The 19,139-nt window shown below is 40.8% G+C and overlaps 1 protein-coding gene and 1 long non-coding RNA gene across 7 annotated transcripts in view; one reads left to right on the top strand and one right to left on the bottom strand.

The window, feature by feature from the left end:
• GABRG3 (gamma-aminobutyric acid type A receptor subunit gamma3) overlaps positions 1-19,139 on the top strand; it is a 555,379-nt gene that overhangs the window by 475,666 nt on the left and 60,574 nt on the right. For all 6 annotated transcript variants that reach the window (XM_061626947.1, XM_061626951.1, XM_061626953.1 and 3 more), the window contains one exon: positions 3,959-4,096. In XM_061626947.1, coding sequence (XP_061482931.1) covers positions 3,959-4,096 — 138 coding nt within the window. The remainder of the gene's footprint in view (positions 1-3,958; positions 4,097-19,139) is intronic.
• Positions 237-17,901, bottom strand: LOC133384958 (uncharacterized). Its single transcript, XR_009762738.1, has 4 exons — positions 17,792-17,901; positions 17,123-17,261; positions 12,281-12,425; positions 237-321 (listed from the first exon to the last, which is right to left on the bottom strand). It is a non-coding gene; the product is annotated as an uncharacterized LOC133384958 (long non-coding RNA).

Here is a 19,139-nt window from a genome sequence, read left to right on the forward strand (position 1 = left end):
ATCTTCTTCACTGTCTTGCCAAGAAACTATAAACAGTTTTCATTCATTCAAAAGAAATCCATGATAACTGTGACTCTATAACATTGACTGAAAATAAATGAATGCAGGACTCTAATGACACTTGTAAATCACTTTAAGAGATCACAGATTAATGTTTTGTGGGCAACTTTTGTGCTATAGAGTAACTTGAGGAAATGGATTAATTAAAGAAAGAAAGAATTCATGAGAATGTGACAGTGAACAATTGAGTTGAACAGAAGAAAAAGGATAATAATATCAGTTGATGATTATGATGTCCAGACGGGTAGCTGTACTGTTCTGCTGTAACACAAACAATAAAGTCTTTGGAAGTTTAAATATTAGCAAACCTGTTATGGCATAAATTTTAGGGGAATGAACAACAACAACAATAACATCAGGTATTATAGCAGAGGCACAGCAGATTCACTTTGCTGCTGTGACTGCACCACACCGACCTTCCCACTCATTTGCTCCTTCCCTTCTCACTCCCAGTAAGCACACCTGCACACCTGCAAAGAGGCTAGCATTTTTACTCCACCCCACCCGGCAACCCTCTTCTGGATAATAGCTGGCATAAAGTGCAGAAGAATGTGCAACCATTAATCATTTGTAGTCATACAGGTAAGGGTGGGGCTTGGCCAAAAGGATGGGGCTTGACCCCAGCCCCCTTGCACAGTTTCCAAAGTGCCTGACAACAGCTGGTGATTGGAAGACTTTGAAGCACTGCACAAAACAGGAACCCAGCACTAAGTAGGAATGTCCTCCCAATGCATCCACTGATGTGGAGGGAGAGCAATCCTACTTGGGCCAGGTGTGTACATGAGCTCCCTGCAGGAAAATCTCTCACATACCCCAACCTGCTCAGTTTGGCTGCAATTTCAAAGCATGTAGCAAGCAGCAAGGCTGTCTATTATCTTTGCAATATCATGGAGGATGGGTGAAGTGCCAGATGACTGGAGGAGGGCAAAAAGGAGGAACCTGAGAACTACAGACCAGTCAGCCTGACATCGATCCCTGGGAAAATTATGGAGCGGATTATAAAGCACTCAATCTGTAAGCACCTTGAAAACAATACAGTGATTACTAGAAGCCAAGACAGATTTATCAATGACAAATCCTGCCAAACTAATCTTATCTCATTTTTTTATCGGGTAACCTCCCTGGTAGACTGTGGGAATGCTGTAGACATAATATATCTCAACTTCAGCATAGCTTTTGACAAAGTGCCTCATGATATTCTGATTAGCAAGCTAGCTAAATGTGGGTTGGATGGAACAACTATTGGGTGGATCCACAGTTGGCTCCAAAATCTTACTCAAAGAGTGCTTATCAATGGTTCCTTCTCAAACTGGGGAGTGGTAACAAGTCCTGAGCCCAGTTTTCTTCAACATTTATTAATGACTTGGATGAGGAGGTGCAGGGATTGTTTATCAAATGTTCAGATGATACAAAATTGGGAGGAATAGATAATACTCTGGAGGACAGAAAGAAAATTAAAAGTGATCTTGATAGGCTGGAGCATTGGGCTGAAAATAGCAGAATGAAATTTAACAGTGGGAAGTTCTACATCTGGGAGAAAGAAACCAAATGTACAGTTATAAGGAGGGGGAATTTTGGCTGTGCCATACTACATGTGAAAGGGATCTTGGGATTGTTGTTGATCACAGGCTGAATATGAGCCAACAGTACAATGTGGCTGCAAGAAAGGCAAATGCTATTTTAGGCTGCATTAACAGAAGTACAGGCATACCCCGCTTTAACATTCGCAATGGGACCGGAGAGTATACTTAAAGCGAAAATAAACGTTAAGTGAAGCAATTGTCTTCACTTGTAGTGCACACAATCACCACTAGATGGCAGTGGTTTCATGCCAATAAAGTATACGTTATTGCAAAGCGCGTGAACGTTAAGCAGGGTATGGGGACGAATGGAGCATGTACGTTATAGCGAGGCAACGTTAAGCGGGGCAACGTTAAGCGGGGTATGCCTGTATAGTTTCAAAGTTACATGAAGTATTAGTTCCTCTCTCTTTGGCACTGGTTAGGCCTCATCTTGAGTACTGCTTCCAGTTCTGGACACCACATTTTAAAAAGGATGCAGACCAACTGGAACAGATTCAGAGGGCAACAAGGATGATCAGTGGACAGGAAACAAAGCCCTATGAAGACAGACCGAAAGAACTGGGCATGTTTTGCCCTGAGAAGAGAAGATGGAGGGTAGATATGATAGCACCCTTCAAGTACTTGAAGATTGTCACACAGAGGAGGACCAGGATCTCTTCTTGATCATCCCAGAGTTCAGGACACAGAATAATGGGTTCAAGTTGTGGGAAGCCAGATTTTGGCTGAACATCAGGAAAAAATTCCTAACTGTTAGAGCAGTATGACAATGGAACCAATTACCTAGGGAGGTGGTGGGTTCTCCAGCACTGGAGGCCTTTAAGAGGCAGCTGGACAGCCACCTGTCGGGTATGCTTTAATTTGTATTCCTGCATTGAGCAGGGGGTTGAACTCGATGGCCTTATAGGTCCCTTCCAACTCTACTATTTTATGATTCTAAGGCAATGGTAAAAGCAAGAGTTTTTTCCCTTCATTTCAGCAGCTGTTTCAGGCTGCAGTGAAATAGCTGCTGCTGAAACAAGAGGGTGGGGAGTTGCTCTGAGTGGTTCATTGCTGTCTGCTATATGCTTTGAGGTCCTGGGTTTGGGACTTCAAAGGACAAAAAACCCTGATGTTATTTGTGATGTCAGGTGATTGACAGGTAGGCAGCCCTGCCCACCTATAAAATTTGGCCCACAAGGCAGATTCTAATAAGGATCCAGCTGGTAGAACCAAAAAAGATTTCCCATCCCTGCTCTAATCCAACTGGCAGCTTGTCCAAATCCTCAAACAAGGCTCTTTCCCAGCTCTGCAACCCAAGATCCTGTTAGCTGAAGATACCAGCGTTTAAACCTGAGCCAGAAGCACATGTTCTTCCTTTGAATGGAACACACCATTGGATGTGTTCATTAGGGCATTTGGAACAAGGTATGCTGATGACACCCAGCTCTATTTCTCTGTAACATCTGAATTGGGTGAGACTGTGCAAGTCTTAAACTGGTGCCTGAATGTAGTGGTGGACTGGATGAGGTCCAATAAACTAAGGCCAAATCCTGGCAGGCCCTGTGAGTAAGTGATTCCTGAGTCTAGGAGATAGGTCAGTTGTACTTCCTTTAATTGTCATATTCTATCAATGCACATGTGTGTATTATCAGTGTAATGGCAGGGGAGACATTAATGAACTGCAGTAAAGCATGTACACACAGTGCTCTATACAAAACTTTGAAATAAACCATAAAATAATGAAGAATTCCTAATACATTGGTTCCACTTACATGAGAGACTAGCACAGCGGATTGAGAACTAAAAAATCTAGTGATACATGTGGTTAAGAATTTCAGAACCATTCCTAGTGATTGTAACAAATTTCAGTGGCAATTCTGGTATCATATGAACTTGAAGTTTATTTGATTCAAAATTATTATTATCATTGTTGATAATTGCTATTATTATTATTATTATTATTAGCATCTCTATAGTATTATACTTTTAATTGTAATGAAATTATATATAGTCAATAATATTGGAGAGCTATTAAAGCAGCAAACCTATATCCACTTACATGGGATCAACTCAGTGGGATCAAATTTTGAGTAGACATGCATTGGGTTGCACTGTAAATCTGTTTTTATAACAGTGAAATCCTATACCTCTGTATCAAAAAAGTAAGTCACATTGAATTAAATGGGGCTTACTTCCAAGTAAGTGAACATAAGATTGCAGCATAAGGTATTGAAATTTATTCCACTATTACATTAAAACTCTGAATCAAATGTACTGTAAAAGTTTAACATTATAGAATGTTTACCATGCATTTGATAAAAACTTTTAATTTACAGATGGCTATCCTCAAGAAGAAATGATTTACAGATGGAGAAAAAACTCAGTAGAAGCTGCAGACCAGAAATCTTGGAGACTCTATCAGTTTGACTTCATGGGTCTCAGAAATACCTCTGATATTGTGCAAACATCGGCAGGTAGGTATGATGCAATAAAAAGGAATGTTCTGGTCTGAAGATTTAGGGATACAGTACAGCCATTTCCTACATCCATAAAACTTGCAAACATTGGCCAAGAAAATCATCAATCTTGCAAAGTCATGGGAAACCTTTGACCCTTTAGTAGTTCACATGTTGTGGACTCCCATCATCCCTGACCATTGGTCACGCTGGCTGGGGCTGATGGGACCTGAAATCCAACAAAAGCTGGAGGGCCACAGGTTCCCCACCACTGAATAAGAGGAAGTATGTCTCCATAGAATAATTAACACATTGAATTCACTACCACAAGCTGTGGCTATGTCCTTGAGTGCATCTTTTTTTTAAACGGCTAGATAAATTCATGGGGGATTGACCCATCACTGACCTTGATAGCTAAAATGAAATGAAGCTCCATTTACAACGGCAGTATGCATTTGATAACCAGATGCTAGGAATGGCAACCACCTTCATGCCCTATGTACTATTTCCAAAGGCATGTGCCTGGTTGCTGTTGGAACAGAATCCTGGACTACATAGACACTGGTCAGATCCAGCAAGAGAGTTCTAATGTTTCTGTGTTGTCAGTGTGACAGAACTGGCCATCTGTTACATTCATGGAGAGAGGATTCTAATACACAATCTGTTGCTGTGCAGGAACATATCTGGATCAAGGCCATTTGTTGCATTCATTGCTGAAAATATTGTGCACAGTTGAATAGTCCAGTCTAATGAGAATTCATAGCACCATTAATTAAAATCCAAACACTTATACAATATCACGGTAGGTATCATTGTATCTGTACCAGAACCCAGCTCTAGCTCAAGAGATGGTGCCACAGCAGTCCTTCACTGATGCTTAAGAACATGTTCTTATGATGCTTGCAACCTGTGTGAAATGTGTGAGCTGCATAAGGATGTCTACATGACCTTCTGGAAGAGGCATTGCTGGGCTATGTTGTGGGCTGTGCACAAAATACGTTTCCAGGATCTTTAGCCATCATCAAACTCAAAAGGGCCACTCCAACACTACTAAAGAATACCACAAATGAACAACAGGGATTCTGAAGGCATTGATTCAAACAAAAAATGCCCTACACGTTTCACATGTAGACCTTCAGCAGAGCAAAGCCTAAATTATGTGACAATGACATATGGTCCCCTCAGCAGTGCCCTTCGCTTACTTTACCTTACCTTACCTCACCTTGATAGTGGCAGATTGACACACCAGTAGCAAAAAAGAAAGAAAGAAAAGGTGGTCCTGCTTGACAAGGGCTGCTGAGGCTTGCATTGGTCATTTAAATATCCCCCCAATGGCTCTGGGCCCACAATACAGTGTCACTCTGTCAGGATCCAAGAGGCATTGTAGGAAAATTAAAATAGCAAGTGCCAGGCACATCACTGAAAGGAGTATCAGACCTGAGAGACTGTAGCTGGCATTTTGGATTAGTACCAGGGTCCTCAGTGGGTCCTCCTGAGGGCTTAGGCTCTTAGCAACTGGCATCAGGTCTGGCTAAAGGTAAGCAATTTTGGCACATCTGCAAAAATGGCTTTCAAAGATAAATCTACCATCTGCCCACCCTCTATGATTTTGCTTTATATCATTGTAACAAAAACTTTCCCATGGTTCCAGGGTTTGGATAAGAACATAATAAAAGGTGTGCTGGGTCAGGCCATAGACCCATCTAGTCCAGCATCCTGTTCTCACAGTGGCCAACCAGATGGCCATGGGAAGACCAGAAGTAGAACCTAAGCACAACAGCACTCTCCCCACCCACGATTCCCAGCAACTGGTATTCAGAAGCATAATGCCTCTGGAACCTTTGAAGACTTTCTTTTTTAAGCAAACGAAGGGACTCCAGTCTTGTGGAGGTTTATCACTGGAAAAATGCCAAAGCCCAGATCTAAAGCCATTTTGTCCTTTCACATAGTTACATTAAAAACTTAAATCTCCCCGAATTTTGAAAAGAAATTCAAGACAGCTACAAAATTAAAAGTGTAATAACAGTTTTTAGATCATAAAGCGGCCTACAGTTCCAAACCAAATCATAAATACAAAAATATAATGAACTCCCACCCCAAAAGTTACAATAGCAGTTCCAAAGCAGACACCAGAAATAACACAAAGGAGAGATGTTCAGCTGGAGGCCTCTTTAAATAGCCACAATGGAACCAGTAATTTAAAACAGTACAGTGAATAAACCAGACATAGTTTACCTGGCAAACGTTTCCACGGGGTAAGCCCCATTACCGAGAAGCCTTGACTACTGCTAAGCATGCCTCACAGTGTCAAGCGGTTTGCCATAGGTAGGGATGGGGGGGAAATTCAGTTGGCATTTAAAACTGAATCTATCAAATTTGCATTTTCCAAAACAATATGAGAACCAAAACACAGCTATCCATAGCAATTCACACTTATTTGAATTTTGTGATATAGTTTTCCAGCCAAACAGTGTTTACAAAAATGCACAAGTGTGCATGAAAATGAATAGATTAGTGAAAATAACATACACAAATACATTATATTAGGGAAAATTTCTTGCAAAAATGTGTACATTAGTCAAAACCTAATACAAAAAGGGGATTTGTACTACAAGGCTGATAAATTTTCATGAGGATTTTTAAAAAATGCAAATTGCTGCAGAAATGTGGAGAACAGAATTAAAGACTGGAAAAATCAGAGCAGAGAGAACTGAAATTGACCTATTCTTTCATTCCTGGCCACGGGCCCTGAGATGACAATCCAAACATGTGGAAAGGCAAATATGAGAGAAGGCAGCCCTTAAAATATCTTGCATCCCCTTCGCCCTTCCTTATTGCTTAACAAAGAGATAACTATTAATTTGCAGTTGCTTTTCATGTTTTTGTTATTCAGAGTTTTAGCCCATTTTCATTGGTGCAAGATAAATCATTCTCAAGATGTATTATAATGGCATTTTAAAAAAAATTGCAGTCATCAAGATGTTTGGTTTTTTATTCTAACAGCCCAGGGTGTATTAGCGGAAATAATGAAATAAGACATTTCCATGTCTGCTTAATCTTTTGTCCAGAGTTTAGTGAGAGATTTAGCTCTCTATAATGCTTTAAAGGCTTGGGAAGTCTCCCAGCTAATGAGTGCTCTTTTCCACTGCCATTATCAACAGACTCACATTTAAACTTAATGGAACTCATCTATTTCCAAAGAAGATTACTGTTGCATCTGATCAGAAGTATAGGAGCGTGCCTTGGCATCTATGTACTAGCTAGTATAAAGACCTGTGCTTTCTGAGGTGTGAGAAGAGTTCACTTTCACCCACAAGCTGACTGCATAACAGGGCAATCAAATGCATGTCTACTCAGAAGTAAGTCTCATTGAGTTCAATTTGACTTACTCCCAGGTACGTGGCTGCAAAGAATCTCTCCCCTTTCCTCCACTGTCATAAAATGTTTCTTAACACAACTCATGAGTCAGAGGAAGGAGGAGATGCCACACTCCTCCAGGCTGTCCTTGCCTCTGTCAAGAAGACAAGGGAGTGCTTCACACAACAATAACTTCAGGGTGGCAGCCTGTGAGAAATGGGGAGATGTCTTTGGGAGCTCAGTACCTGTGCTCCTGACTGCCAGGCAGAAGCACATTATATATTGTTGTTGCTCAAAAATTGTGCTATTGTGCAACACTTTTTGGAACAGGAAGCACAGACTTAATGTTCAGTTTCCAGGGCCTTGCTACACACTCAACTCCTCTTATTCCCAGATCTTTCACTGCCCCTATGAAGCAAACATTATTATTATCATCATCATCATCATCCCCCTCTTCCTCCCAAAGGAGCCCAGGGCAGTGAACAATTAGTGACAAAACTATAAAAATATAAAAACATATTAAAAAGCAATTCCAACACAGAAGCAGACTGGGATCAAAGTCTCCACTTCAAGGGCTTGTTGAAAGAGGAGGGTCTTCAGTAGGCACTGAAAAGACAACAGCGATGGTACCTGTGTAATATTTAAGGGGAGGGTATTTCAAAGGGTGGGTGTGACAGGACTAAAGGACCAATTCCTATATTGTGTGGAACGGACCTTCTGATCAGATAGTATCTGCAGGTGGCCCTCACCTGCAGAGCACAGGGATTGACTGCATATGTAAGAGATGACACTATCTTGGTCACAAGCTGTATAGTGCTTTATACACTAAAACCAACACCTTGAACTTAGCCCAGCAGCTAATGGGCAGCCAGTGCAATTCTTTCAGTAATGTTGGAGATATCCTGCCCCAGTGAACAGTCGAGCTGCTGCATTTTGCACCAGCTGCCGCTTCTGAATGAACCTCAAGGGTTGATCCACACAGAGCACACTGCAGTAATCCAGTCAAGGTTACCAGTGCATGGAAAACAGATACTATAAAGTGCATCAAATGTTTGAAGGCAGTTTTAAACATTCTCTTGCACACTTATTGCACATTTCCATCAATATGAAGGCCGCAATCCTATGCACATTCACTTGGGAATAAATTCCATTGAACTCAATAGGGCAGAGGTGACTAACACATGGCCTGCAGACTGTATCTGGCTCTCCAAGTGATTTCTGCTGGCAAGCAATTGAGCTGCACTTTAAAAGAAAAATTATTTTAAATTAATTGTATTTTATTTAGCCAGCAGGAAAAGGCTCCACCGATCTGATAAGCAGGCAGAGGGAGCAATCTCGCCTCTTTTTACCTTTATAAAAGACCCCCTTCTCCCTCTGCTATGGCACCATTCTTAGAAGGTCAGCACCATTGTTAGAAGAGCTTCAAGAAGCTAAGGAAAAAGAAGAAGGCATTCCATCCTGTTTCTTGTCCAAAACTTTCTGACATTGGCACCACACTAGAGGGAGAAGGGGCCCTCTTGCAAAGGTAAGAAGAAGCCTCGTTCCTACTCCCCAAGGCAATAGGAGGAAATTCTCCTATGCCAGCACTACTCTGGAGAACAAAAGTGCCTGTGTTTTTGCCCTCCCAGGAAGTGCTAACACAACAGGAGACCTTCTTACACTAGCAGTGACCTAGAGAACAAAAAGAAGGTGTTTTTGTCACCGCACCCCTACAGGAAGTACTGGGGCAGGAGGAGATCCTCCTCCACCAGCACTGTCCTAGAAAGCAGAAACGCTACTGAGTGCATGTGCATTTGTGTCTGTCTACTCCTTAGTGTCTGCTTCATCTTTGTCCCCACCTGATGTGTGTGTGTGTGTTTCTATGAGCATGAGTACAGGCTCTTGTCTGTTCCCACCTCTTCTGAACATGTGCATGTAAGGTGCTTGTCTGTTCCCTCCTCTCTGCTGACTGGGTATACTGACTGTGCGCACATACATGTGTGCGTTTGTGCATGTATGTGCAATGGGCTCAGGTTAGTATGTAGCCCATGGAGAATTGGCAAACCCTAAATATGGCCCTTGAGCCAAAAAATGTTACCCATCCCAGCTATGGGGCTCACATTCATTACACTGTAAATCTCTTGTTTGTTACTGCATTGCCACCTCTGATGCTCCACCCATCACTTCAACCAACCACGGTATGGCATGCTGTATGGATCAGCCACCAACGGTAGTGCAGGGAAGCTTATTGGCATTTGTGAAGGGATGCCTGCGTTTGTGATACTGTGTGTCCATACCTTAAAACCTAAGACATTGCTCAGTCCAGGAGCCAGTTCATAATTTTGATGTGTTTATTTTTTCTCATCTATGTGATTCATCCCCATTTGGAGAAAGTACTGTGTAAACCAGAAGTACATAAATCAGTTTGGTATTTGGTAACATTTGTCCTGATTTCAGCAGCACCAAAAAGAAGTGCCAAAACTACAGAAATAATTTCTAAAATGTACCCCTTTGTTGACAGTTTACAAGTTATTTTTTCTTCCTGTGATCACAGACATGACAATGGCGTGGAGAAAGATGAGCAGCAAAAATTACCTTGTGAATAAGTCCTAGGAGTTAAACCTAATGTTGTGTAACAAAATATCTGGAGCACTTGCTAGACTGAAAATCTCATACAAGCTAAGCACCATCTAAAAGTTACAAATGACTTTGATGTATGCTAGATGGATCAATATGTCATGGCAAGGCCTGCAGCCAGGCATTGTCAGTAACTGTCTACTAATTTAATATGAAGTGATGAATTCTTCAAAAATGAAATTAAACAGATCAAGTTTTCCCTACTGGGACACACTGTACAGAAAGAATAAAACACGGATCTGCAAGTCAATGATTTATGGTGCACCCATTCACATCAATAATGCATCTTTGTGGTTAAAGACCATTTCCTCGCTAAAATGCAATTAAGATATTACTAAATCTTGTGATTATATGGTTCAGTTGATGTGATCATTAACAAATGAAGTCAATATAAAAGCAGAGTTCTAAAGTTTTGTGAGGCAATGCAAATTCTGGGACATGAGGATATGTTTCTGACATGGAATTTGAACTTAGTATGGTTATATCAACAACTAGTCTAGCATTTGGAAAGAAGGGGGTATTCTTCCTACTACTTGCAGACCCTGTGATTATGCCTCAGGAGTAGGAATGGGGATTCCACTCTGCTCTGCATTTTGTTGCAAACCTCCCCATTTAGCTCCCCTCGGACCCATGCACAGATCACAACACTGATCTACAGATTAAGCCGCATAATCAGTGGACTGAGCCACTCATGTATGCACTTATCCCTGTTAAATTTCATTCTGTTGTTTTCAACCAAATGCTGCAGCCTATCAAGATAACTTTTAATTTTCTTTCTGTCCTCCAGGGACATCTATCCCTCCCAATTTTGTATCATCTGCAAATTTGATAAGCATTCCCTGTATCTCCTCATCTAAGTCATTAATAAAAATGTTGAAGAGCACTGGGCTCAGGACTGAGCCCTCTGGTACCTCCCTCGTTACCTTCCCTGCCTTTGAGAAGGAACTATTAGTAAGCACTCTTTGAGTACAATTCTGTAGGCAATTGTGGATCGACCTGATAGTTGTTCCATCCAGCCCACATTTAGCCAGCTTGCTAATCAGCATATCATGGGGCACTTTGTCAAAACTATCCGTCACTCATATATTATTTTTATGCACACTTTCCCCTTGCATATGCCTTTTTATAAATATTATTAGGCTGGTGAACTGCATTACACAATTCAATTAAGGGTGAATTTTGAAGGATGGCTGTGTTTTCGTTCTCATATTGTTTCAGAAAGTGTGAATTTGACAGATTCAGCTTCAAATGTGAACTGAATTGAATTTCTCATTCATTCCTAGTTCTAACCAGATATTTTAAATGAGTTTCTGATTTGAACTATTTGGGGTTTTTTTTCCCCCCCAATGTATTTGTTTGGTTGGATTCAGAGAGAAACTGAATTTGAACCTTACTATAAAGAGTATGAGCATTTGTTGCTTTATTCCCAGAGTATTTGAAATTTCAATTTTATTCACTTTTGGTTGTTAGTCATACTCAAGGAACTTGTTCTTTTAACAAGTCCTTTAAGTTGAGAGCTTATCCCAGTCTGCATCTGTGTTGAAATTGCTTTTTAATATGTTTTTAAACTTTTTCTTAAAAAAAAATGTTTTTAAAGCTTTTAAAAACGTTTTTAAAGATGTTTTGTTTTAATATATTTTAAAGTCTGTTTTTATGATTTTTAAAGTGTTTTTAGTGCTTTTGTTTGCTGCCCTGGGCTCCTACTGGGAGGAAGGGTGGGATATAAATAAAATAATAAAAACAAATAAATAAACTTCATTCATTTTTTAAAAAAATGAGTATTAGTTTCCTACATAATAAAAACTGTGATAAACCCTGCCTAATTTCTTTAAAAATAGGGTTGGAGGAAGAGAGATTTACAACACAAACACAAGTCTGCACTTTACTCACAATCATGAAAGGGCCGGGTTGCAGCCAGAGCTTTGAAAAGTTACTTTAAACTACAACTCCCATCAGCCCCAGCCAGCATGGCCACTGGATTGGGCTGATGGGAGTTGTAGCTAGAGCATGGTCTGTTTAAAAAAAAGTTTTGCGGGGGGGTTACGTTTTGGTGTATATCTCGGGAATTAGACCACCTAGAAACTTAATTTTTTTTTAAAATTGAAGCGGAGAGTCCAGAGAGTAAGGGGTGGTAGCCAGAGAGCCGGAGCCCCCCCCAAAACCAGAGACTCCAGCCAAAAACACACGCACCGGGGCACACACACACACACACAAATAATCGTCACTCACCTCCACAGCTCTTCGCCATTCTGCTGCAGCCTTCTCCTCCGTTGTTGTCCTTGCCCTGGCTTTTTCCTCCGGCATCCATTTTTTCCTCTCAGAGTCAGACGCTAGCAGGCTCCCCCTGCCTATTCAACCTCTTCCCTCGTGCCTCCTAACACAGATCACAAGGGAAGAGACAGTCTGCGCAGAGGTCCAATCAGTGTGAGGCACATGTCTTGTGTTAACCAATCACAGCCAGGAGCTGACTTCCCCTTGTTCCCGCCCCAAGTAACGTCCAACCTAACGTGGAAACGTTAAAGTTGAAGCTGAAAAGTAGGGAAATTACTATTCGTTACGTTACTTGCCAAATGTAATAGAATTACCCACTCGCTATTTAAAATTGTAACGAATTAAAAGTAACTCGTTAAAAATAACGAGTTACTTCCAAGCTCTGACTCAGAGTACACCTGCTAAAATCAATAGACACGACTAACTCTATGCCAAGTATGGGCCGCCCTGGGCTCCTGCTGGAAGGAAGGGTGGGATATAAATTAAATAATAAATAAATAAAATAAGTATGACAAATGCTGGGTGCTAGGGATGGGGGAGAAATTAGACTCAGTTTGCATTTAAAGGTGAACTAATCCAATTTGCACTTGTTTTCAAAAATGTCAAAAGTGCATACCAAAATGTGTTGTTCAGGGTGTTGCTGAATTTTCATGAGGATTTCTTTTTTTAACAAAAAAAATCACTAATTGCTGCAGAAATGTGGAGAACTGAATTTAATTTAATGGAAAAAAGAGAAACTAGGGGAAACCAAAATTGACATATTTGTCCACCCCTACTAAATACATCCATTGGCTCTAATGCAGCTAAAGTATGTGCGACTAATAGCACAAGTCTAGGCATGTTAACCCAGAAGTAAAGTCCACTTTGTTCAAAAAGGGAAAGTGTGCCTAGGATTGCATTCTGAGTCCCTCTGAAAGCAATGGAACAAGTTAACTTTAGCTGGATCAGTGTCTTTGTTATTTGCTGTTTGTATTTTTGATTATTTTTTTAAAAGGGGGGGGCTGAGCTATAAATGACCTAGGATAAAGAAATCATAGAAAATGCTGAAAGACCAAAGTTGTAAACTACAGCTTTGAAAAGCAATGACAAACATGAGTTCTACCCCACAAGCTATGCAAATTGAAGGGATACATTTATTCACATTCATGAATTCTGGAATGTTTTCCATGCATATGAAATGACTAGTTCGTTTCAGTTCTACAAGGGTGTTATGTGTGAAACTACTAGAATTTATAGATGTGATTTATGAGGGCATGCACAAATATATGTATGCCTAGTTAGCTGAGAGAAGAAATAATAAGATAGCTTGAATAATGCAAGCATAGAAATGATATCATTTAGCTCACACAGGTTCCTCAATCTTAGCCTTATGAAGTATCCCAAAGGGCTTTGCCATGCAATCAGTTTTTGCACATTAAAAAGTTCTTGTTTGATTTACTTTTTTTTTTTTACTGTGCTGACCACATGGCTTGTCTTAAAGTGGTACTACAATTCTGAAACATCATATTTTGAGCGATCAAAATGCTATATTATACACTTCCGTTATAAGCAATACTTTCCACAGGGAGGGAGGGAGGGAGGGAGGGAGAGAGAGAGAGCCATTTTAACTGAAGTACGAGAGATTGTGCAAATTATCACTATATGGTGTTTGTAATATAATCTGTGAAGAATGGCATAGCTCCTTCCCATTCCCTCCCATGAGTTGCTCAAGCATGCCATGATTTTGTAGAAAACTATGTGCTAAAGGAAATAGACACTATATCAGGAGCTCAGATTGATGGATTGATCCCATAAAGGAAGCCACAGACCTGAACTTACAAGATCTGAACAGGGTGGTTTGTAACAGATGCTATTGAAGGTCACTGATTCATAGGGTTGCCATAAGTCGTAATCGACTTGAAGTCACATAACAACAACAACATCAGGAGCTCCCAAACTGTGATCCATGGACCACCAGTGGTCTGCGAGCTTCATTCAGGTGGTCCACAGCATGTCTGCATTAAATTCATATTTATTTTTATAATTGATTTTTATTGGTGTGAATTGTAATACACTAAATGCACATTGTGATACACTAAAATACAATATAAGAAATAAAAGAACCAATAAAAATCCAATTAAAGGTCATACAACATTTAGTTCAGCACATTGCAGTTGCTACAACAGGTGGAAAAATCATTAAGTGGTCCACCAAGTTCATCAGCAGTTTTCAAGTGGTCCATGGGAGGAAAGTTTGGGAACCGCTGCGCTATATGATATGATAGACAGATGCATCCATCCATACATTTATTGATTTTATTAACACTTTGCATACCTCTTACTTGAAAAAAACCACTGAGTGATTTACAAACATACTACATATTCAAACAATTTTTAAAAATGTACTTGTGAACTGGCTTTCCCTCAGATCTGTCACATAACCAGATCTACACTAGAGACATTTATTTTATCAATATTAATTGGTCTCATTTGTTTATAAAATGTACCTGGCATTTTCAAAGCGCCAGCAGCTCCCATTGAGTCTTGATGGCACATCATGAGAACACCTGTCATATGAGTGCTCTTAACAGGATAAATGCTCTGGGGGCTAGGGGGCTTTTTAAAGTGCATGACTTGAAAATGACATGCTACTATAGTATGTGTCAGTTGCATCTATGAGGTTAACTTCTTTTAACATGTCCATTCAATGAGTCCAAATTGGTGTTCACATACATTTAACTTCAATACCAAGTTAGCTGAGATGTAAAATTAAACCAATAGTCTTTTTTGCCATTTTCCCAGCCCTAGTTGGAGCACTATAAACCTGCACTGCAAGATAAATTATATAGAAAACATCCGCACAGTTTTTTCCCATTCTACGCACTTGATTTCATATACTTCAAACATCTTCCATAAAGATCTTCCATAAGTTCAACATCCCATATTTTGAGAGGGCAGGGCTGAACTTGGAAGTAAGGGTTAGAGTGTAGGGCAATGCCATCTAATTTTTGAGTATTCAGGAATGTTATTTTAAAACAGAGGTGGGGAAGCTCTGGTCCTCCAGATGTTGTTGGATTTCAACTCCTGTCAGCATGGCCAGCAATCAGGGATTCCATTGCAATAGTTAGTGAAACTTCATGGTTTTATTACAGAATGATCCAAGTCTGCCTCACAGGAAACACTTTAGATCAATTGCTTATTGCCAACTGAGATGATGGCTCTAAAACCTTTGAGCCCTCTAGTTTCTTTCACTTTTTCTACAAATATCTGAAATGAAATTGTTGAATTCATGATAGGGTGCAAAAACTTCTCATAGATTGGTTGTAAAGTCCTTGCTAAGAAATCAATTTGAATTTATAAAAAACCTTTCCTCATTTAAACTCTTACTCATGTTTTTTCCCTCTCCCCAAGGAAAATTTGATTGAATGTGAGAAATGGCTCCTTGTGCTTCATTGAAGCTTTGATCAAGCACGAGTGCTTTGTAACGGGGCATTACCTATCACATTAGACACGGCAGGTAGATTCAGCCTGGACACAGTTCCAGCATAGTATGCTAATGTAAACTTTGTCAAAATGGAGCACTATGGAGAATACTCTGCCTCACTACTCGCTACATGTTACCTCATATAAGGAAAGAGCAAGATGGGTTAAAAATTCACAAAGCTATATCCTTATGAAATACTGTATTAATGTTTGCACCAGAAGAGTGCTTATCACAGTAAAGTCAGATTAGCAGTTGAACTCAAACAACCTCAACAATGCAGAATATTCGGAAGTTGGCTCCTGTTTGATAATAATCTCATCTTCTGGTCCAAGCCCATCCCCTGACAACTGACATAACCAATCCAGCCCCTTGCTCCTTTACCTGACAGGGCAGCCCAGCAGGACTCATTGGCCCCCTCCTCATTCCTCCCTCCCTGTTTCACCAGCCAACTCATAGCCCCCTCCACCTGTGCACAGCAAGATGCCAGCCTCCTCAAAGTTCAGGGAATCTGCATGACTTTGGGAAGGACCGTAGATCAGTGGTAGAGCACCTGATATGCACGTAGAAAGTCTCAGGTTCAATCCCTGGTGTCTCCAGACAAGGCTCAAAAAGACTCCTCCCTGAAACAGACAGCAACTGGCAGTCAGCATAGACAATGCTAAGCTGGATGGACCAATGGTCTGACTTGGTAAAAGCCAGATCATATGGGGTTGTGGGGAAGGGTTCCTCCCATTGGACTTGTGCTAAATCTCTACACAGCAGCCTCTTTGGCAGGCTCCAAAGACTTGTTTTTTCCAACAGGCGTTGTAGGCATAATGTTCATTAGCTGAGTGCTGGTCTAATGATGCGCTCGCACTCGCACTCGCTCTCGCTCTCTACACACACACACACACACACACACACACACGGGGCTGGATTGGTTATGTCAGTTGTCGGGATTTACAAGAAGTGTTGTTGACTTGTAGTGGGGGGTTTTAAGTTTTATATTTTGTACTATTTTTATCTTTTGTCTTGATTGTAAGCCACTTTGGATGGGCAGCAGCCTAAAAGTGTTTTAATTGAATAAATAGCATCTGCCACTCCCCACAAACATGCAACACCTATGGCAAAGGCAAATCCTTTATTGAGCTGGACTGAGTGGCTCCTGAACAGCAGAGACCACATGTGTGAGGTTGACCACCAGTCAGCCCAGAAGGGTTGTTGTGCCTTGGACAGCAGGTCACTTGACAGCAGAGCAGCAGGTGTAGTGTCCCTTATGGCACTGGTCCCAAGGTAGGAACACTGCCACCTGTTGTGTAACTGTGTGATCCAGAGCTTGCAAGGATACAGGAACCTACCTGGAACAGGTGAATAAATTACTCCACACAAGAACAGCCAGAAATATTCTGGTCACTGATGTTGGTAATGGGTTGAGCCTCCTTCCTAGCCTACACAGAATGGGGTGAGGGATGGATGCTGTACCTGTGGAACAGCAGACTATAGAAAGGAAGGGGAGACACAGACAGAAAGCAATGAGTAATAGTCAGTAGCTGGGATGGGGCAGAAATTGAATTCTAATTGCATTTAAAGGCAAACCTACTTAAGTCATACTTTCTGAAACACAGGCATCCTTTGAAATGTGCACGTCTCTGAATTTTGCAGTGCAGTTCTCCAGTCAAGTAAAATGTACAAAAATGCATATACTAGGGTAAAGTGTGCATAAAAATGCATTTATTCACAAAAATAACATACAAAAATGCTTTAGACGCTTTGCAAAAATCTGTTCTCTTAGGCCAAATTGCACACAAAAATGTGTATATTAGTAAAAAAATGCATTAAAATGCTGACAAATTGTCATGATATGGAAATGTGGAGAACGTAACTTAAGACTGGAAAAATGAGAAACAGAGAAAGTCAAAATTGATAGATTCACCCATCCCTCTCTGGGACACCTAGTCCTTAAACTTGCATGCACAGGAGGTGCAGGGGGAAAGGTCCAAGAGAGAAGAGGGAGATATGTCACTTACATGCTCTACAAATGCTCCTGCCTTAGCCTTCCCTCATTGGGGAGGGGGTGGTGTCAGTGGTGGTGGGGAACCATTGTGACTGTGAGAATTCTTGCCCTTGGTGGTTCCTGTAGCACTCCTGCATCCAGGCTACGATCCTGCAAGGCAAAAGTACTCGTGAGTGTTTGACTAGCAGTTGCAAAGGTTAAAGTGATTACTTTCATTTTTTTTAATTCCATACACCAGGTCTGGGGCTGGTGCATAGTTGTGACATTGATGGGTTGCGACCATGGATTGAAGGAGAGTAAGATTTGACATAAATACTGCTGCTCAAGAGGAAAAGTAAGACAAATGATTCCCAACTAAAAGACAGTATGAAAAGTCAGGACAAAATGTTTGCAAGATTTACTCTAAGTATCCTTACCTAGCAATGACATAAAACAACTTCCAAACGTAAGAATAAAATACAGGTGCACACAACTTAACAGCTTGATGTAGCCAAACAACATGCTCAGTTGCCATATATCAAGATACGCCAGGTTCTAAACACCTTAATAACATTTGGCCTACATTGTAAGTAGGGTTGCCAGGTTCAAGGCCTGAGACTGATCCTGTATCTTTAGGAGAAGAGAAAGTCAGCCAAGTGCAGGTGTTCTTGCAACCCTGTAATGGGAAAAACCACCAGGTGGAATTCTCCCTTCCTTCTGCACAACTTTTAAAGATACAGAAGACCTCTTGGAGGCCAGGCCTGGCAACCAAGAGGTCTTCTGTATCTTTAAAAGTTGTGCAAAGGGAAGGGAGAATTCCACCTGCACTTGGCTGACTTTCTCTTCTCCTAAAGATACAGGATCAGTCTCAGGCCTTGAACCTGGCAACCCTAATTGCAAGAGAGGGAAAGTGGCATAGCAGCCTCTTGCAAATGAACAACAATTTGCCAAATGCAGCTTGACCATGCGGTCTCCAGAAGTACATCTTGAAATGTAAAGACAGCTGCTCCAGAGCAGATCCAGAATGCACAGTATCTCAGACCTTTTCATTTTTCACTACATAGGTACTCCACCTTTCCTTCAAGGAGCTCAAGGTTGCCTCCATGGTTCTCTACCCCATTTTGTTCTCACAACAACCCTGTGTGGTAGGTTACTGGCCCAGGGTCATCCAGTGAGGTCTCTGAGGCCCAAAAATGAAACCCACTGCTCTAACCACTACAATATGCTGGCTCTTTTGTTCAAAACAGGGCAAGCATTCTTAAATAGAGTGGTAAATTAGTGTTATATTTTTGCATCTTATATTTGTATTTTTGAAAAATTAAAATCTTAGCAGCTATAATGTAAATATAGCTCATCAGTTAGGGGAAATACTGTGAAAGACT

The sequence above is a fragment of the Rhineura floridana genome, chromosome 5, assembly GCF_030035675.1.
Source record: "Rhineura floridana isolate rRhiFlo1 chromosome 5, rRhiFlo1.hap2, whole genome shotgun sequence".
Classification (NCBI taxonomy): domain Eukaryota; kingdom Metazoa; phylum Chordata; class Lepidosauria; order Squamata; family Rhineuridae; genus Rhineura; species Rhineura floridana.